Below are 20,490 nucleotides of genomic sequence, written 5' to 3' on the forward strand. Positions count from 1 at the left end.
TTTTTGACCGACTATACAAAATTTGAAACAATTATTTTGATGAAATTGAGGAAATTGGTGTGAGTTGTGGTTCTTATGGTTTCTTCAGGAATGTGTCTAAGTGTGAGGAAGACTCTCAGGAGAAGAGAGGGTTATCTCAGGGATAGCTTTCAAGTGATGTACGTGAGTCACACGTGAAGTGGAAGACTAAAACGTTGAAGTCGTCGAAGTCAACAGAGGTTATAAGGTCTTATATGTTTGATCTCTTAATCGCATCTTTATCTTCTTCTCTGTATCTGAGAGTTTGTTACAGAGAGGTTGGAGAGATTGGATAGTGAGAGAGTAGAGAGAGAAAACTTGAGAGCGTTGTAACGAAAACAGTCCTCAGAAAGTTTCTAGTGGATTCCGGAGAAGTATCTCCGGCGAGACATAGCGTTCCGGTTAAGAAACGTGAACTCGTTAAATCGTTGGTGTCGTTATTTTATCTTTTTTTTACTTTCTGATTCAATCAAATAACGAAGAAGTACAAAGGAGTTCTATTGGTTTTCAATTTCCGATCGGTTAACAACCTCACAAATTGGTATCAGAGCCTGGGTTTTGGCGAAGCTCGATCGGATTGAAGATGTCTGGGGTTCCAATTGTAGTGTTTGATGGTTAAAAGATGTACTGGTGGAGAAAGCTCCGTCTCCGCCACTCACAGCGGAAGAAGAACAAGATACAGAGATGAAGAAAAAACGTGAAGCCGAAGAAACGGCAAGATTGGAGAGGTGCGATAAGGCAAAGAACGTGATCTTCTTAAATGTTGCTGATAACGTTTTGAGGAACATCGAGTTATGCGACACTGCGGCTGAAGCGTGGTCGACATTGGAGAAGATGTTTATGCCTACATCCTTGCCTCATCGAGTTTATTCTCAATTAAACTTTTACACATTCAAGATGCAGGAAAATAAGAAGATCGATGACAACATTGATGATTTTCTCAAGATTGTGGCAGATCTCAACCACTTGCAGATTGAAGTATCGGATGAGGTACAAGCGATCATCCTGTTGAGTTCCTTACCTGCAAGATTTGATAGTTTAGTAGAAACACTGAAGTATAGTATGGGTAGAGAGAAGTTAAGGTTGGATGATGTAATGGTGGCTGCAAGGGATAAGGAGAGGGAGGTAGCTCAGAACAGTAAGTCAGTGGGAGAGGGACACTTTGCAAGAGGTAGATCAGAGGAGAAATATAATGGTCAGGCTAATAAAGGAAGAGGTAGATCTCGGTCTAAGTCTAAGGATGGGAAAAGAGTCTGTTGGATATGTGGTAAATAGGGACATTTTAAAAAGCAATGTTACAAGTGGCTTGAGAAAAACAAGAGCAAGATAAAAGGGTCAGATAAAGGAGAAGCAGGAATTGCTAAGTCTGGTTCTGATCATGATCAAGCAATGGTGTTAATGGCAGTAGAAGAGAGTTTGAGTGCATCAGGAGATAAAACTGAGGAATGGATACTAGACATTGGTTGCTCTTTTCACATGACACCAAGAAGGGAGTTATTTTCAGATTTTAAAGAAGTAACATCCGGGTATGTTAAGATGGGGAATAACACTGTATCTCATGTTAAAGGAGTCGACAGTGTGAAGATATGAAATTCAGATGGGACTTCTATTGTTCTTACGGATGTGAGATACATGCCATCAATGTCTCGGAACTTAATCTCTTTAGGTACATTGGAAGACAAAGGATGTTGGTTTAAATCCCAGAATGGAGTTATGGAAATAATCATTGGCTGTTCAATGTTGCTTAGAGGAATGAAGAGAAACACAATATATATTCTGCAAGAAAAAGCAGAGATACCAGAGTTTCATGTTTCTGAGTCTTTAAAGGATGAAACTGTCTTGTGGCATAGTAGATTAGGCCACATGAGCCAAAAGGGACTGGAAGTACTAGTTAAGAAAGGATGCTTGGATAGGGAGATGATTAAAGAGCTTAAGTTCTTTGAGGATTCTGTGTTTGGTAAGAACCACAGGGTAAGTTTTGCTCCAGCACAGCATGTGTCCAAAGAGAAGCTGACATATGTGCACTCCGACTTGTTGGGTTCCTCTCTCACTCGGTAATTGTCAGTATTTCATATCGTTTATTGATGATTATTCGTGAAAAGTATGGATATACTTTCTAAAACGAAAAGATGAGGAATTAGAGAAGTTTGTTGATTGGAAGAAAATGGTGGAGGTTCAGTCTAAGAAAAAAGTTAAGAAGCTCAGAACTGATAATGGGTTGGAGTATTGTAATCAGTATTTCGACAAGTTCTGCAGAGATAAAGAGATTGTTCGACATAGGACATGTGCCTACACAACACAACAAAATGGTGTGGCTGAAAAGTTAGATCGAACCATTATGGACAAGGTGCGTAGTATGTTGAGTAAAAGTGGTATGGAGAAAAAGTTCTGGGCAGAGGCAGCTTCGACTGTAGTATATTTGATCAACAGGTCACCTTCAACGAATATTGACTTTGATCTACCAGAGGAAAGATGGACTTCTAGTTTACCAGATATGAGTGGATTGAGGAGGTTTGGTTGTCTTGCGTATGTACACATTGATTAGGGGAAATTGAATCCACGAGCTAAGAGAGGATTCTTTACAAGTTATCCTGAAGGAGTTAAAGGGTATAAGATTTGGTTAGCAGACAAAGGTAAATGTGTCATAAGCAGAAATGTGATTTTTATAGAAGAAGTGAAGTATAAGGATCACAGTAAAGATCAACAGGTGATTATTACGGAGGTAGACCTCAAGAATCTTGGTTTGAAGACGAATGGGTCAGATCAAGGTGGAGCTTCTCAAGATACTGTTAATCAAGGTGGAGTACGCAAGTGCAGGAGCATGAGGCTCCTATTGATCCCTCGAGATCAGACACTACTCAAGATGAGAGTGGAGAAGAAAACTCTGAATCAAAAGATTTGAGTGATTATCAACTGGTTAGAGATAGAGGGAGAAGAGCAATTAAAGCAAATAGGAAGTATAGTGAGTCAAACATGGTGAGATTTGCTTATTATACAGAGGATGGAGGGAGGTCTGAACCTGGTTCTTATAAGGAGGCTCTTCTTGATCCGAATTGGGATAAGTGGAATGAAGCAATGAAAGAGGAGATGTCCTCAATGAAAAAGAACCGAACATGGGATCTTGGAGATAAGCCAAAAGGAGATAAATTCGTGGGTTGTAGATGGATCTACACTAGAAAACCAGGAATACCTGGAGTAGAAGTTCCCAGATTCAAGGTTAGACTAGTGGCAAAGGGGTACTCTCAAACCAAAGGTGCTGATTATACTGAAATATTTTCACCGGTTGTTAAACATGTTTCTATCAAGTATCTGCTATCAATGGTGGTTCAATTTAACATGGAGTTGCAGCAAATGGATGTGAAGACCGCATTCTTGCATGGTTTCCTTGATGAATATATATTCATGGCTCAGCCTGAGGGTTTTGTTGATGAGTCACATCCTGAGCATGTATGTTTCCTGAATCGGTCTCTATATGGCCTTAAACAGTCTCCTAGGCAGTGGAACTTGAGATTTGATGAGTTTATGAGGGGAATAGCCTATGAGAGAAGTGCTTATGATAGTTGTGTATATTGGAGGAAGTTCAAAGATGGGAGTCGTATCTATCTACTGTTATATGTAGATGATATGTTGATAGCTTCTAGGAACAAAAGTCATGTAGAAAAATTGAAGAGGTTGCTAAGTCATGAGTTTGAAATGAAAGATTTAGGAGAAGCTAAAAAGATTCTTGTAATGGAGATTGAGAAAGATAGAGTTGCAGGAACTTAAACTCTGTCTCAGGAGAGTTATGTTAAGAAAGTTCTGAAAACTTTCGGGATGGATCAAGCCAAGGCAGTTGCGACTCCTTTAGGTGCTCATTTCAATCTTCGAGCAGCTACTGATACGGAATATGAAGAACAGTTTAAAAGGATGAAAGTGATTCCTTATGCCAATATTGCTGGTATTATCATGTATTCTATGATAGGCATGAGGCCAGACCTAGCATATCTGGTTGGTGTGATTAGTAGATTCATGAGTAGACCACTCAAGGATCATTGGCAGGCGGCTAAGTGGGTTTTGAGGTACATGAGAGGTACTGAGAAGAAGAAGTTATGTTTCAGAAAGCAAGAAAACTTCTTGATCAGGGAATATTGCGATGCAGATCATGCTGGTGATGGTGATAGTCATAGGTCCACTACTGGGTATGTTTTTACAGCAGGAGGGAACTCTATTTTTTGGAAGTAGATACTTCAAAAGGTTGTATCTCTGTCCTCAACAGAGGCCGAGTATATGGCTCTTACTAAAGCGGTTAAAGAAGCTATTTGGTTAAAAGGTTTGGCTGAAGAACTCGGGTTCCCACAGAAGTTCATGGAGGTTCATAGTGATTCGTAGAGTGCTATTGCATTGTCAAAGAACTCAGTGCACCACGAGAGGACCAAGCACATTGATATCAGGTTGCATTTTATCAGGGATATCATTAACGAGGGTATTGTGAAGGTGATAACGATTGCAGGTGAATGCAATCCGGCTGAAATTTTCATTAAGGTTGTACCAGTGGATACACTGGAGGGAGCACTTCAAATGCTCCGAGTATTAGAAAACTGAGGGTAAAACTCAGTAACCGGAGGGGAATCCAAGTACTAGAAGAGGTGATACAGAAAACCATTCGAACCAAGGTGGAGAATTGTGAGTTGTGGTTCTTATGGTTTCTTCAGAAATGTGTCTAAGTGTGAGGAAGACTCTCAGCAGAAGAGAGGGTTAGCTCAGGGATAGCTTTCAAGTGATGCACGTGAGGTGGAAGACTAAAACGTTGAAGTCGTCGAAGTCAACGGAGGTTATAAGGTCTTATCTGTTTGATCTCTTAATCGCATCATTATCTTCTTCTCTGTATCTGAGAGTTTGTTACAGAGAGGTTGGAGAGATTTGATAGTTAGAGAGTAGAGAGAGAAAGCTTGAGAGCGTTGTAACAAAAACAGTCCTCACAAAGTTTCTAGTGGATTCCGGAGAAGTATCTCCGGCGAGAAGTAGCATTTCCGGTTAAGGAACGTGAACTCGTTAAATCGTTGGTGTCGTTCTTTTATATTTTTTTACTTTCTGATTCAATCAAATAACGAAGAAGTAAAGACGAGTTCTATTGGTTTTCAATTTTCGATCGGTTAACAACCTCACAATTGGGAATGAAGAAATTTATATAAACTTTTTACTTCGAATTGTTTGATTTTTATTTGAAATTGAGGATGGGAATTTACACTTGTTTTCAGAAATAGTGACATAGTGTAACCATCGGGAACCCCATCGTTACTATAAATTCTTGCATCCACACAATTGTATAATTCAACTCATCCAATGGTTAAGAAATCTTGATTGTAAACTCATCAACTTGATGTCGATTTTGCTATCGCACATAAATTATCGGTGGAAATTTGGACATCTCGGTTATGCAAAAGTAAGAGGTATCAGTTTGACATCTCGGTTTTGTTCTCTAAGTTCTACCTCTCGAGCGCGATTATGCATCAAAGGATTTTCTCGCCGTTGATGTTAACGCCTTAATGGATCTGGTGGTGGGTCATCATCATCATCCAGGTCAATGGATTCTTCTTCCTTATCGCGGACATTCCTTCGGTTTGGAACTGGTCCAACGTCAACCCTTGCCTGAGGTTGCTCCAAACGGTCTATCCTATCGCCAAGCCCTCTCAACTGCTCTGTGAGGGTTCTTATCATTTGCATCATGGGGTCCTTGGGTATATCTGCGTTTTCTCTCATAATGAGTGTCTAAAACGGATCTGCGCTTAGACAAAAACAACAAAGGATCAGCATACCACATGAATTGAAAAGAAAATCCCAAAGAAAATAAAAAGAAACTTTTTTTTTTGAAATATTACGATTGATAAGCAGTATTAGACAATAAAAGCAATGAAACAAAAGCTAAAAACGAAATAATAATAATAATTTTTTTTTAATGTGAGACGAACAACCTAGAGACAAGGCTGTGACAAGGTTTTTTTTTTAAAATCAAAAACAAAAGCTAAATATCAAATAAGAGTAAATGGAAAAGATAAATCTGGCAAGGGAACAGCGTGAACTGTGCTCTGATACCAGATGATACAAGACTCGGTGGTGAGACTTGTACCAGATAGAGATGATGGCTTCACAAGCTGTCGGTCGCTTCTCTCTTGTGAAGGAAATATGGTCGATTATGTACTAACACGATGGCGGTCGCTTCTTTCGTGTGGGATCGATAAAAGGGGAAGTACTGGCAGATTGAAGTACACCACAGAGATGTGATTGGTCTCTGATACAGTACACAAACTCAGCCTTGTAGAATCTCATACACAAGACAAAGAACAATCTTATTCTCTCAAGTACACTTAAAGAGAAGAAATAAGAAAATTCAGCGTTTTATTAATATCAAAAGTGAAAAATCGTATAACTGCTGCAAGGGGACTTTATAAGAGTACTTCAGCTAGCCCTAAGGCTGAAAATAAATGCAAAATAATGCAATAAAGGAAAACAAATAAAATCATACACAAAACCATTGTTTTTTTGGAAAGTAAATAAACTAATTAAAGATAATACTAAATTAGACTTGATCTCTCTTGATGAGCACGCCTTCTAGCCATTGTTGGGGTTGGTGGAACCTACAAGGATCGAAAATATTTAATAGGACTTATATGGATGCGTTCTAGGCCCAATAGATGTTCTTTGAACCACTTCTTGTACTACTCGATGAACTACTTCAGGAGTTTTGTCTTGTACTTGTTTTTTGGCTTGTTTCTTGAAGTAGGGGTCTTCTAGGAGTTCCTCTAGAATATCTTGATCAGTTTCTTGATGCTCGTCCATGCCCTCTATGTCTTGGTCTTGATCTTCACTATCTTGATCGCTTTCGGAGGTGTAGCTTGTATCACACGTCTCTTGCAGTTCCAATGTCTTCTCTTGAATTCTTGAGGTTCCTTGACCTGCTAAAAGAGGTTTCATACCTGGGTAACTGGTTTGATCAAGGCTCATTTGGGTGAAGTCTTCAGCAAGCTCTTCCTCGGCAATGTAATCATATCCGTTGTGGCGGCATGATGGTGGTACAGACCAGTTAACGTCTTTCAGCTCTAGGGAGCTTACGATGTCTTGAACGGCTAGGTTAAACCTCTTCCTTAGCTGTTTATTCTTTGATCGCGTCATAGGGCCTTCTCGTACTTCTGGTACAGGATGTGGTACAAGATTTGTTTCAACGGTTTGGATGTTAGGATCGATATCCGCATCATAGGCGGACGTTGGCTCTTAACAAATAACACATCTCCACGTACAGTGACTACTATATTATACCTTATGGTAGGCAAATATGGGAGACCCCGTGATCCCATAGGTCTTATGCCAAGACTTTAGTGATTTTGGTAGGCATTGGCATTCACGTACGCTAATTCTGAAAAATTTCAAAGGAATTTCTAGAGAGAAATCGTAAATATAGATTTTATAATAGTTGAGACAAAAAAATCTTGTGATCTTTGTCTACCAAATAAGGAATTATTTTCCACGAGTTATCTCCTCTCTGTCACCAAACATTCCTATAAGTAAATAATCTTTGGTTTTCTTGTCCACCCAAAATACCGGAGAGGTGATCTCATATTCAAAAACCGGAAGATTGATTCGCTCGCGTGTTAAAAGATGTAAGATATAGAAATTATATTGAGGGTGGGACATCCTCGATGTTACCTCGATCGTCTAGCATGAGAAGCCAGCTTCTACAAGTCGCCACACAAAAGCTCTTCCCAAAGTCATCGCCAAGATCTTGAGTTTTGTATTGCTTTTTTTTTCCTTCAGGATTGAACAAACCCTTTTAAACTTTAAGCTATTAATTAATTCATCTCAGTTTGCATCTCAAGTAGTAATTTTCCCTATTTATTTTTCTAAATAAATATGCCACTTAAGAAAATTTTACTATATCACGAAGAGACAACAACAGTTGGTATAACCAAATTCGATAATTCAACTCGATAACTGTCGATATACGTTTAAATTACCCTACTGATGTCTCTCAACAAGAATATTTAAATTATACGTTTGAGATAGAAAGTGCTATGATTCAGTGAACAAGATGGTAATTGTCGATATACGTTTAAACTTGAATCAAATAATTTAGTCGAAGAAACGTACAAAGTCAAAGCTATACCTATACGGCTCTACCAAGCAGCAGTGGCCTATATTGAGACAATTGATGGCTCCATTGTCTTAAACTGGAAAATTGAAATATACGCATTTTACCCTTCTCTCACACATAATAACTTCCCTCTATTCAATTAAAGTTCATCTTTTAAGCGGCTCATTTTTCTAGCATGTTAACCATGAATCAAAATGATAACATCTTGTTGGACTTATTTAGATAATTATTTTTATTGTCCTTTCAACATTATAGACAAAAAAAAATTAGTCATATCATTTGTTATTCTAGTTTTAAAAATTAGAAATGATATTATAAATACGTTTTCTATACAACCAGCCAAAGGTATAAGTGGGATACGGTATTAATTGGCATATAAAGATGATGCAATAAAGTCTTTAAGACAAAAACAGCGCCACGCGAATTCGAAGAAAAATGTAAAATAAAGAGCAGGAAACGAAAAACTAAGAAGAATATTAAACGTGTAACAGAGTTAAACAGACTTTATGACTGAAACAGACATATATTCCCTTTATATGTATAAAGGGAAAAAGGCATTTTGAGGGAAGATGTATAAACTTTGCTTTCGAATTTTCCAGTTTCAAATTTTGAGGGAAGATGTAAATAGAAGAAAATTACCCTGCTTCTATCTTTTCTCTTCACTTCTTTCCATGTTGAACTTAGAATACCATTTAGCCGAATCTTTCTCCCTTCTATCAGCTGGATTAGTGAAGTTCACCCAATTCATACCAAAACGGATTGTGTAACCACTACTGAACTCGTAAACATCCATCGAAGACCATGGAAAATACCCTGCTACGTTGCATCCATCCCTACATACAAGATTTATTGATATGAATATCATTTGATTTTTTTTTCCATGTATAAAACTACCAAATTTGATATAAAGATCAAACAAGTAATTTTCAAAAATCACAGATAACGTACTCGATTGCGCATTTGAGACAAGACAAATGACTACAGTGGCTTTCAATTCGTCCTTGGACTGCTAGTGCTTCAGCAAGTGTTAGATTGCCAGAAGTAGGAAATCCTGTAACGTTCATAATTAACATGTAATTCATATATTTTTGTTAAGTAAACTTGTTTATATATAAATATATATATATATATATATATCATATATATTACCATTCTCAGTGATATAGGTAAGTGGGTTTTCGTAATTGTCTTTGTAAGTGGGTTGCAATGAATCAGTTGCATACTGTGTGTAGTAATAATTTAAACCTAGAAACTCCATGGATCCTTTCACTAGTTGAGATTCTAAATCTGTAAATCTTGGCAATCTTTCTCCTAAGGTATCTTTCATGGTCTTCGGATAATCTCCATATACCAGAGGATCCAAGAACCATCCAACAATGAAATCAAACGCTCGCCCCGCAGCCATCTGATCTGAAACGCTTGCTTCATTTAAAGGAACAAACCATCTTCCGATTAAAGTTATTCCAATATTTCCTCCTTGTAACCCCTGCACATTGTTAAGCCTGCTTATAAAGGCTTAATCATTTTTTATTTGCATTTGTGTAAAAAAAAAGAAACAAAGAGTAAGACGTGGATGTGAAATATATGTTTTTTCATGCAGTGTCTTTTTCTATTTCTACATTTATTTTTCTTGCAGTTTTGTGTAAACTAACTGTATTGAAGCGAAAAAGCTCAATCACGTTATTATTTGTGTTAAGGTTGATAAAAAAAAAGAAAAAAAAAACAAAACAAAACAAAGGAAGACTTAATGTGTAACTATGACATAACTCATATGGTTTTATTCGTATGAATACCTTGTATTTCTGCCGATATGTAGATACAGTTGTAGCATGAGCAAGAAGTTGGTGATAGCCAACAATATAAGGTTCTGTACCAGAATTTCCTCCAAATTCACAACCTGTGCATCGCCCCGGTGGAGATATTGCAATTCCGTAACCTCTGTATGCAAACGTGTAAGGTTGATTAAATGTGATCCAAAACTTCACTCTATCTCCGAATCTTTGAAAGAGAAGCTCAGCGTAATCCTTGTAATCCTCCCTATATATATGACCATACATAAAGATATACATGAGCTTAGAAATGTAATGTCTAGTAAAAAAATAAGGCAGGTAAGTATAACTTCTGCCACCAACAGAAATAATAAAAGATTTTTGGTTAAAACATCTATTTATTGAATTGCTTACACTATACGTTTGTTTAGAAAACCGTCATACTCGTCTTCTAAAGCTTGGGGGACATCCCAATGGAATATTGTCACGAATGGTTCTATGCCTACGTGTGCGTGTAATCAAGTTGATTATTATGATCAAATATATACCAAAATATAACAAGAAAAATCCACATGTATGTGTAAAAATTATAATCAAGAAATAATTACCATTGGCTTTCAGTTCGTTGATGAGGTTGTCGTAATATTTTATTCCATTCTCATCCACTCCTCCACACAGCTTTCCCTCTAAGAAGGCGATATATACATAAGAGAGAGAGAGAGTAAAAATGTGATTAAAACAATTAAAGCCCAATTAGAAGATTTGGAATAAGAATGAGGATAATATTACTTGGTAGGACTCTTGACCATGCTATAGAGAATCTGTAAGCTTGAACATTCAGGCGTTTCAATAATTGGACATCCTCCTATAGCGCAATGAACTTCCCCGATCAAATTTCATTCCAAGTGATTGTGTAAACAAGGATAAATAAAATAAAATAAACCTTATAAAGCTCATAGGAGTTGCAAGCCAGATCTCCCGTAGTGCGGTCTGGAACCCTTTCTGCTAGATGAAAACGTCTATATTGTGAGCAAACATATTTGTCAAAATGTATAGACTGTATAGACATGTCGATAACCCATGTATGATATATGTGTTTTTAGGAAAAATATGATATATGTGTGTGTATATATATATATATACAATTATTTACATATCAAAATTAAGGACAAAACCTGGATATCTATGAGTATAGTAGTCCCATCCATTAAGCGCTCTATGCGCAGCACCTTCAATCTAGTACACGCAAATCACTTTTTTTTAAATAGAAATTTCTTCCTAATATTTTTATTTATTACATAATTATAACGAACATACTTGATATGCTGAAGTTGCTGCACCAAAAGTGAAGTTTGTTGGAAAATCAGTTCGACTGAACATTTGCACATCATTGCAGTTGAAGGGTTCTTTAGCTTGGCACGCTGGATTGCAAACTCGTTGACTCGTTGCACTTAAAACTGCAAAGAGAAGCACAAGGATGAAAGTTTCACGGAATGTCATGTGGCTTGAGAGATCACTTTCACTTATTGTATTTTTGTCTGATGAAGAAGAACTGTTGAAGCTGAATCCTTTGATTGAACCTTCACCAAACAAAAGAGATATATGAGAAGAAGACAATCACAGAGAAGAGAACAAAAAGCGTTATAGTAAAACAGAGCGTGACAGGTTAAGACACAAACCTGAGAGTTGGATAGCAAACCTGAAACCTGAGTGAAACAATGAGAAGTTCAACAAGAATCTTGAACTTAGCAGTATATATAGGCAGACACTTCCAAATCTAAACTATAAACACGGGTCACGCAATCATATGCGAAACATAGCTAAATCTTTGCATTTCGACCAATTTGAGATTTACAGATATCGGATAATTTACGAAACTAATGACACTGACGCATTAGTTGAAAAAAATAACACGACACGTTAGACCCATAATCCTAACGCATTAGTTAAAAAAATAATAATACTACGACACGTTAGCCCAATAGTCTTCTAGTCCCTCTCCGGCTCGCTGACTTCTAGTAAATTGCGTGGTTCTAATCGCTTCATCTTCGCTGGATCTACATAATGGATAACACACTTGACTATTCGCTTTGTTGTCATTGGTGATAAGGGACAACAACCACATATCCGTTTTCGCTATCGTTACAACCTGACAATTGACAAAAGAAAATAATTTAAATTCAATCTCAAAATATAATAAAGTTGGATCGAAATGTGTCTTAATTGTCACCCATGACACGAAATCGAAGGGAATCGTTATTTTCTGGGTCCATATTAAAAGTTTCAAAGATTATTGACTTTTTCGTATGGTGGTCTAGTCTAAGGACCATTCATCGAAAATCAACTTCTTGCCTTCGAAATCTCGTTCCGTTGCACTTCGAAATCTGTCTTTTGGAAACTTTGCATTTCCATTTTTAAAATTTGATGTCAAAAATAATAATTAAAAGCTTTTTTACTACGAAAAAAAACCCAAACTAATTTTGCGATTTTAGATTTTTTTTTTGTTAAAGGGTATTCAATTTACAAAATATAATGCCCAATGGGCTATTTCCAGAGTAGGCCCATACAAAAATCTCAAGGGGTCCAACTCATTTATATCTAACCGAACCGATGGAAAAACAAAACCGGCCGGGTTCACGTACCAAACTAAACTGGGGATCGTGAAACCCTAATCTACAAACGAAAAACTCGTTTGCAGCCGCCGTCCACATATGCGGATACTCAACCGGAATAGGACCTCCGGTGAGTCTGGACGACGGTAACCGAACAGAGATGGTGATCCAAGATCCGTTGTCATCCCGCCACCGTAGAACCGTTTTGAGAAGGAGGAAAAGATCCGATCTGTCTTTTGTCGTGGAGGTTTTCATGCTCAGTCGTGAGAGAGAGAGAGGCAGCAGGGAGTAGATAAGAAGACCTTCGACGGTGGCTTAGCTTAGCCGGATTGGAGACTACCTCCCCTATCATAACCGATCCCGTGAAACCTCTAGAATCTCCGGTCTATCGATCTATCTACCTTCTTCTCTCGTTCCTCGCCATGAATCTCCCTCTTCCATTCCGTGTCGCAACACCTCCGGTAGAGCTCTTACCATCAACATCTCGCAGATTCTTCTCCTCTCCACTGCTCCCTTGATTTCGTCCAACAGCTTCGCCTGGAAGATGCAATAAGTCGCGAATGAAGAACCATGGGCCGAGAGGTCCTCACCTTCACCGGAATTGACAGAGGACCCGACGTCGGTGCAAGTGATTGTGATCAAAAGAAGAAGAGTTTAGGAGAGAAAAAATCGCCGCGCGTGAGAGCCACTCGCCCGATTTTCTCTCTCAAGGTTTTTTAGATTGAAATGGTTGCATTATTGTCCACTCGCCCGATTTTAGATCCACTCGCCCGATTTTAGGTTTTTTGCATACTAATGTTTGTGGTTACGTACGCAGTAAAGCATATATTGTATGCAGGATAGTATGTTGGAAGTAATTAACTGAATTAAATAACTTCCATAGACTTGAGCTTGAATGGTGTTTTTGACCGACAATACAAAAATTTGAAAGAATTCTTTTAATAAAATTGAGGAAATTGGGAATGGAGAAATTGATATAAACTTTTTACTTTGAATTGTTTGATTTTTATTTGAAATTGAGGATGAAAATTTACACTTGTTTTCAACAATAGTGAGGTAGTGTTGAAACCCCATCGTTACTGTAAATTCTTGCATCTACACAATTGTATAATTCAACTCATCCAATGGTTAAGAAATCTTGATTGTAAACTCATCAACTTGATGTCAATTTTTCTATCGCATATAAATTATCGGTGGAAAGTTGGACAATAAATCCAATTATGCAAGATGGGCAATACTGCAAGATGTAAATGTAAGATGGAACTCTTTTTTTTTTTTTTGGACAAACACATGATTTCATTCATTCAAATCAAATCAAGGTACAAAGTGGAGACTCAAAGATCCCAAAGTTTAAAGAGTTACAAGAGTAGGTATTCGCCAATACCATAAGCAAGAAAATAAAAGATTTCGAGGTGAACACCATGAGAGCTATGGAGAAAATGCGATGAAGCAGATAGAAACATGAGAGAACATGGATACTCGAAAGATCATCATCGAATGAACCGATGGATGACAGAATTGTCAAGGTCAAAAGACACGTAGACGTTGTAGGAGGATCCAAAGCCAAAACGCTCGCCAAGACGAGGTACACTAGAAGTGCGATGGCAGGGATTCTGAGGATCATGGTTATTGGGTCCAAGGTAGGATGATTTAGAGCCCTGGTCAGAAGGTATCTTCCATTGGACCAAGGGTAGTCTTCAAACCATAGGGTCCGAGAGCTGGAGGAGGCAATGAAGTAGAGAAGCTTGAAGTCGTCGAGTGAGACACTTGGGGAGCAGGGCGATAGACCATAAGACTTTAAGCCAATACAAACAGATCTTCCAAGGAAAACTAAAACCATAAGCCAATGATAAAGGTCAAACTGTAGCAATACAGGTGGGTTCTCTCTCACTTGGGGCCCTTGTCCAAGGAGATTAAGAAATCCACACAAAGCATGTAGCCAGTAAGACCAAAGAAAAGGCAGAGTAGGCTTGGTCGATTTAGTTTTGGACAACACGGGCATGGTTTGGTTGAAAGAGGGTGGGTGAAGCTTAGGTTCCAAACTCTTGAGGGTAAAAAACATATCCCATACGAGGTTAAAATGCATATAGGTGGGATCAAGAACCGGGTATGTGAAACAAGGGCTGAAGAAGCTTCAGTAATCACCGCTCTTAAGCGACATGATCATAATGCCGAACTTCTTCAAGCCTTTCACAACATGAGTAAGAATCCTAGATGTTTTACTAGGCAAGTTTCTCATAGACATAATAGTTGGGCACAAAAAACCTTTCAATGTGAAGCTTATAAACTCATATTCCATAAAGCTAGGTGAAACTAATGGCAGGGTTCTCAACAAAATTTTGTATAACCAGAGCAGCCAAGGTATGTTATGAGCTATTTGCAGTCTTCGGACAAAAGCTTCTAGGGAACACCACCTAAGTTGGCTAAGGGTAGACAAAGGGTGGTTAAGAGCAGACCTGTACTTTAGAGAATGATAGTCTAGATCACCATTTGTTAGGCGGTTTCAGGGAGAAGAGTCGGGGGACCACTCTCGGAGGAAAAACACAACGCTGTAACACTCATCACAAGCCATCGCCGTCGTCTCTGTCGCGTAAGACTCAGGTGATGAGGGACGAGGAGGTTCAACAGAGACGAGTCGAACTCCGGATCTAGGCAATGAGGAACAGGGGAACTCTGAAACTCCCGGCGGACTGGCTGATATAGTCACAGAGGGTAGAGATTGTTGTTCTCCACCTCCGCCTAGCTTCGGAGATGAATAAACCTTATTCGCCGCTTGGGTTCTTCGGTGAGGGTTTGTAACGATTAAAACAGAGCTAAAAAGGGGAAAAAAGAAATGGAGATCGAGGTAAAGGGATAGTAGAAGTTTGACATAGAAACGGAAACCGATATTTCCCGACGCCGGCGAGCAGAGAGCTCACCGGCGTCGGAGGAGGATGGTTGAAATGATGCCTCGATGTTCGTACCTGGGAGAGAAAAATTAGGGCGAACTCAGTTTTATGTAAGATGGAACTCATTTGGATAAGTTGGACAATAATGCAATCATTTAAATTTTTTTTTTGTTTTTTTTTTTGATAAGAATATAGATATTCATTTTAAAAGTTAAAGTCACACAATGAAGCATAACTAATACATGGCCCCATGCCACAAATAAGAAAGAAAAAAATATGGCATCATACCACGTGGTAGAAGATGAAGCACATTATTGAATCAAATCATCAATTCAATCCATAAGCAAAGCTCAAGGAAGAAGATGAAGTGATACAAGTTAAAAGAGAATCATTAAGTGAAGCTAAGAAGATAAACAAAAGATAAATGAACAAAGGGAAAAGGCGGATGACCAGAAGGCGATGAGACAGACAGCCCTTCCAACGGTAATACGTGCGGATCAAGCGACTGCGGAATCACCAAGCGTAATGAGGCATGCAATGCTTCTTCACTCTAGGAACTCCCTCCTAGAGTCAAAAGCACGGAACGAAACAACTTCATATCCACAACAAGCCAAACTAGCACCGTCAATCACAAAGTGCAGGCACTGAAAGCTGTGACATTATTCAAAGCTTCTTACAGGGAAAATACTTATTCGTAGAAATTGAATTTGAAGCTTAGAAGATAGTGGCACAAGGATGCAATAACTAGTCAAAGAACAAAAAATATTTGAAAGCCAGCTCGAGTCGTTTATTAAGATGGGCGTATAGTCTTTTATAGCATAAAGAACAAAAAATAAATAGAAAACAGTAATCTTGAACCTCAAAGCAAAATATTAGTATATGTTTAATACAAAAAAATATGAAAAAGAAAAATACATAAAACAAAAATATATTGATAGGAATAATTAATCTCGTTTGAAACTTGGAAAGAACCAACGTGCACTAGAGAATGGAACGGAGGAAAAAACAAATTTATGTGGTCGTTCTACCTTCTTCGAATCGAGATTGTAGATGAAGATATTGTTTTCTTGATACTTCTCTTCAGAAAGATTACCATTGAAGTAGATGGTAAGACCTACTGATCTTGGTAGGCATTCACGTACGCTAATTCTGAAAATTTCCAAAGGAATTTCTCCAGAGAAATCGTGAATACGGATTTTAAAATAGTTGAAACAAAAAAGCTTGTGATCTTTGTATACCATTTTAAAACACTCGTCAATACCTAACAAATACGGAATTATTTTCCACGAGTTATCTCCTCTCTTGAAAGAAACCGCATTTACTTCACCAAACATTCCTATAATTAAGTAATCTTGGGTTTTCTCGTCTACCCATAATACCGGAGAGGTGATCCCATATTCAAAACTCGGTAGATTGATCCGCTCGCGTGTTAAAAGATGTAAGATATAGAACTTATATTGAGGGACATCCTTGATGTAACCTCGATCGTCTAGCATGAGAAGCCAGCTTCTACAAGTCGCCACACAAAAGCTCTTCCCAAAGTCGTTGCCAAGATCTTGAGTTTTGTATTGCTTTTCTTTTTCTTCAGGATTGAACAAGATACCGTAATTTTTGTCCTTTGGGAAGAGAATCATCCAAGGGATCTCATTATTTGGCTCAGATATTTTCGAAGCTGATCGCCATGATGAACAAACAGTTTTGGCTCGTTCAAAATCCGCAAATCCGAGGCGTTCGAAAAGCAATCGAAGGAGATCTAGTGGAAGATGGGACCAGCAATGGAGATGTCTTTTTGAACCTGATCGAGTGATTGTAGTAGCAGAGACGGCAAGAGAGGCCATCCTCTGGATCTTATTTTTTGTTTTCATTCTCGGAGAAAGAGAGAGATTTTATAAAGAGACTAACTCTTTAATTATCAACAAGAGACATTAGAGACGTAGAGTACTCTGATCTATTTAAAGCCAACCCTAAAAAGGGATCTAGGTAACTAGTTTTTCGATGAACCGGTCAAAAATGCGAAATGAAATTGCATTATTATATTCAGGTTTGTACAGCAAGTCAAAGAAACATCGATTATTTTTCTCTATACTCAAAAACGAATTAATGAAATATTATTTTGTCTATAGACTAATCAAAAGAGCTTGCTTGCGCATTCATCAATGGATGATCCTTGTAACCGAGATAAGCTCGATCTTCTAGCGAGATCTCTAAGTTCAGACAAGCTTCTCCCAAGTTTCAACGCTACTTTTGTCTCGAAAACTAGCGCATCCTCTGTTCTCTCTGTTTTGATCGTTTCTTCCAAGAGAGAGAAGAATCCGGCAGAGTTTCTATACATCTCACACACCATCCCTACTTGACCTCCGTGCTCTAACGTGTTCACTACGGCAGCCAATGAAGCACACGTCGTTGCTACTACTCCAGCTAAAGCTGAGTCATGGCCTATAAAACCAGAACTTACAGCAGCTATTCCGGTTAACACCGGTCCAGAGATGGCCAAAACCCGGTTTAATTTCAAGGCCACGTTACCTAATTTATCGTACTCCTCTGCATCTCTACTCTTAATAATCTCAACCACCTCTCTCATCTCCATCTCTAGCTCCGAGTTCCACCCGTTGGCTTCGGTTATGGGATGAGTGACTTCGGGTTTTGTTTCGGGCCACCAATTCGCTGGCTTGAATTCTTGAGGGAACTTCTCGAGCATGGTACCGACTAGAGGAAGTGGGTAAGCTTTGTCTAAACAGAGCACTCTCTTTATCACTTCTTTCACGTCAGCTTCACTGATTCCATCTTCGCTCTTCTCCCTCAGAACCATCTCGATTCTGTTTCTCAGTTGCTTGAACAGCCTCGTCGCGTTCCTCTGCTCTTCCACAAGCTGCGACGGCTGAAGCTTGTTCATCAAGGCAGCTAAACCTGTGGCAGAAGCCAGCAAAAGCGTAGAAGCTATATTCACCGCGGAAACAGAGTCTCCTCCAACGGCGTTCATGGAGGCAATTCCGGCCATCAGAGCGGCAGTGAGAGTGATCATGTTGACGGAATTGAGCAAAAGAGAGTTCCAGTTATTGCGTTGCTCTCCAATGTTCTTGTGCATCTCTACTCTATCTATAACTTCTTCAAGAACTGCCATGAGCCGGGACCTTTGCAAGACCTGATCATCGCACCCTCTCTTCTTCTGCCCTTGTCTCTCTAACAGCGAAATATCGATATTTTCAGCAAACCCATCCAACCGAAAACTCGGTTCTTCGACTCTGGAATTCCGGTTCTTGATCGGTATTTGCGGAATTGAGACATTAAATTTAGGTAATTTTGGGATTGAGACCGCTGATCTTGTTCTTGTGCAATAAGAACAAGAAGTAGAAAGCATAAATATTGAAGCCTGCAGTGACGCCATAAGGAGGAGATTGCTGTAGATTTTCAAATCTCGTTTTGTTGATTTTTATTTTTGTTTCTCTCTTGTTTTTCTTGTTCTGGAGGGGTGATCTAATGTATATATATAAGTTTCATTAGTTTGTCACATTTACAGGTGAACAAAGAGGAATTAATAATTAAAAAATGTATGACCAAAAGGCAGAGTTTGACCAATGACCAGTTCGTAGTTAATGTATTTCTCCTGTGGCGATATTGGTCAACCACTCGCTAAAACTATAGATTATGGTTCACTTGTTGTCTCCTTAGAACGAGTCTACATATTTGAAAGATAATAAAATGGTTTAACATGGAATAGTGTGTATTCACAATCAAAAATAGTCTACTGAACATATAAAAAGACCAATTTCAACATTTATTTCACGAGATAGGTTTCTTTTCAATTGATGGAATGGAACTAAAAACCAAAATTTATTTTCCTAAGGTCAAAATAACATAATTTAACATCAGACTAATATAAAATCTACTATTGTGGAATTATAACGTGTGTTTCCATGATACAACAACTACGATTGTGTTTTTGTATAACTGAAACCTGCCGCTTCCGTCAGAGTGTTTAGGCGTGCCAATATACCCTATATATAATACACCAGTGGCTGTTTCTGATGTTGCCATATGCAATAAACACCACCAAACATTTGTTTATACTTTATAGAGTAGCGTCAGATTAAGTCCAAATATGGGTTCTGTGAAACAAAAATTTACCTTGCTCTCTAGTGAGTAATAATCCTGCCACAACTCTAGGTCTTGGCTTAACTTGCAAGGTGCTACAGGCTACAGCGGAATCATAACAACTTCCGGGCATTAGTGAGACAGTCTTTATTACCTTGTGATGCAAGGTTGATCTCTATTTTAATGCAATCTTTGTATATAATAAGAATATGACGAGGGAAGAGCCAAAGACCTACAAGATGTGGGGTAACAATGGTGAGAATAAAGAGCTAAGAACCTGAAATGTGAAGAAAAAAGAGTTGTGGTTTCACCTCTTGTATGTCTCCGTTGCAATTAAAGTCTTGGAAAAGAAATAAAATGGATACTGTCATGAAATATAGTTTGTAATAGTCTAATAACAAAAGCCACATGCTTTCATGACTGAGATCTTTTTCCAAAGCATTTGAAACAAGACATGGATGGACTGCAAATCTGCATTGGTATTAGAAGCGGAGTTCTCTGACAATAATCTGATTTCAATGGAGACTCTTGAAAGCCACGACTGAGCCGATCCCGAAATTTTCTCATTACAAAAAGCTTTTCCACTAGCTTCTTAGCTTCATGGGTCCTTTCCTAGTTCCAAGTATAAAGCAACGTATTAACTAGCAAGGTCCTCCGTCAAACGACTGGTTGTATTAACCTTTTGGTACACACATTTAAGAAATGTATTATATATTCCCCAGTCGGATTAGACAATGGGGAACTTACATCATCAACATCTCCATTTACATTGGCTAGTAAGACAAAATGATTTGTTTATTTAAAAAACAAGAACGCAACATTCGATTTCTTCATAAAAATTAAATTGAAAGCTCAAGTCAAGCTCCAACTTTTTCTTGTTCCTAACTTTTTTGCCGTAGTGAACAAAGCCACGAAGCTCACATTTTTTTTGCCACCCTCTCATGCAATTACTAACACTTCAAATCATTCAATTTAAAAAAAAAAAA

At 38.3% G+C, this 20,490-nt stretch overlaps 3 protein-coding genes across 3 annotated transcripts; all 3 read right to left on the reverse strand.

Moving 5' to 3' along the window:
• LOC104722836 (myrosinase 4) lies at positions 8,492-11,387 on the reverse strand (the record flags this gene model as incomplete). The annotated part of the gene is given in 10 exon segments (XM_019233186.1): positions 8,492-8,976; positions 9,092-9,194; positions 9,293-9,629; positions 9,937-10,180; positions 10,327-10,414; positions 10,521-10,598; positions 10,702-10,777; positions 10,856-10,914; positions 11,088-11,148; positions 11,230-11,387. Coding segments are annotated over 10 exon segments (1,391 nt in total), but the record flags the coding sequence as incomplete, so codon positions are not given.
• LOC104722835 (putative F-box protein At5g66830) lies at positions 15,676-17,354 on the reverse strand. Its single transcript, XM_010441078.2, has 2 exons — positions 16,441-17,354; positions 15,676-16,063 (listed from the first exon to the last, which is right to left on the reverse strand). The coding sequence occupies exons 1-2, from the start codon at positions 17,275-17,277 to the stop codon at positions 16,037-16,039; spliced, it is 864 nt and encodes a 287-aa protein (XP_010439380.2). The 5' UTR covers positions 17,278-17,354; the 3' UTR covers positions 15,676-16,036.
• LOC104722833 (probable F-box protein At4g22030) lies at positions 17,424-18,868 on the reverse strand. Its single transcript, XM_010441076.2, has one exon. The coding sequence runs from the start codon at positions 18,795-18,797 to the stop codon at positions 17,541-17,543; it is 1,257 nt and encodes a 418-aa protein (XP_010439378.1). The 5' UTR covers positions 18,798-18,868; the 3' UTR covers positions 17,424-17,540.

Source organism: Camelina sativa, chromosome 11, assembly GCF_000633955.1.
Source record: "Camelina sativa cultivar DH55 chromosome 11, Cs, whole genome shotgun sequence".
NCBI classification, from domain to species: domain Eukaryota; kingdom Viridiplantae; phylum Streptophyta; class Magnoliopsida; order Brassicales; family Brassicaceae; genus Camelina; species Camelina sativa.

What these genes read in the sequence shown, in the direction of transcription:
- LOC104722833 (XM_010441076.2), bottom strand. Translation starts at nt 18,797, where the DNA reads ATGGCGTCACTGCAGGCTTCAATATTTATGCTTTCTACTTCTTGTTCT.
- LOC104722835 (XM_010441078.2), bottom strand. Translation starts at nt 17,277, where the DNA reads ATGAAAACAAAAAATAAGATCCAGAGGATGGCCTCTCTTGCCGTCTCT. An exon ending in ACAATCTCGATTCGAAGAAG is followed by an intron (nt 16,064 to 16,440) that starts GTAGAACGACCA and finishes ATAATGTCACAG; the next exon opens with CTTTCAGTGCCTGCACTTTG.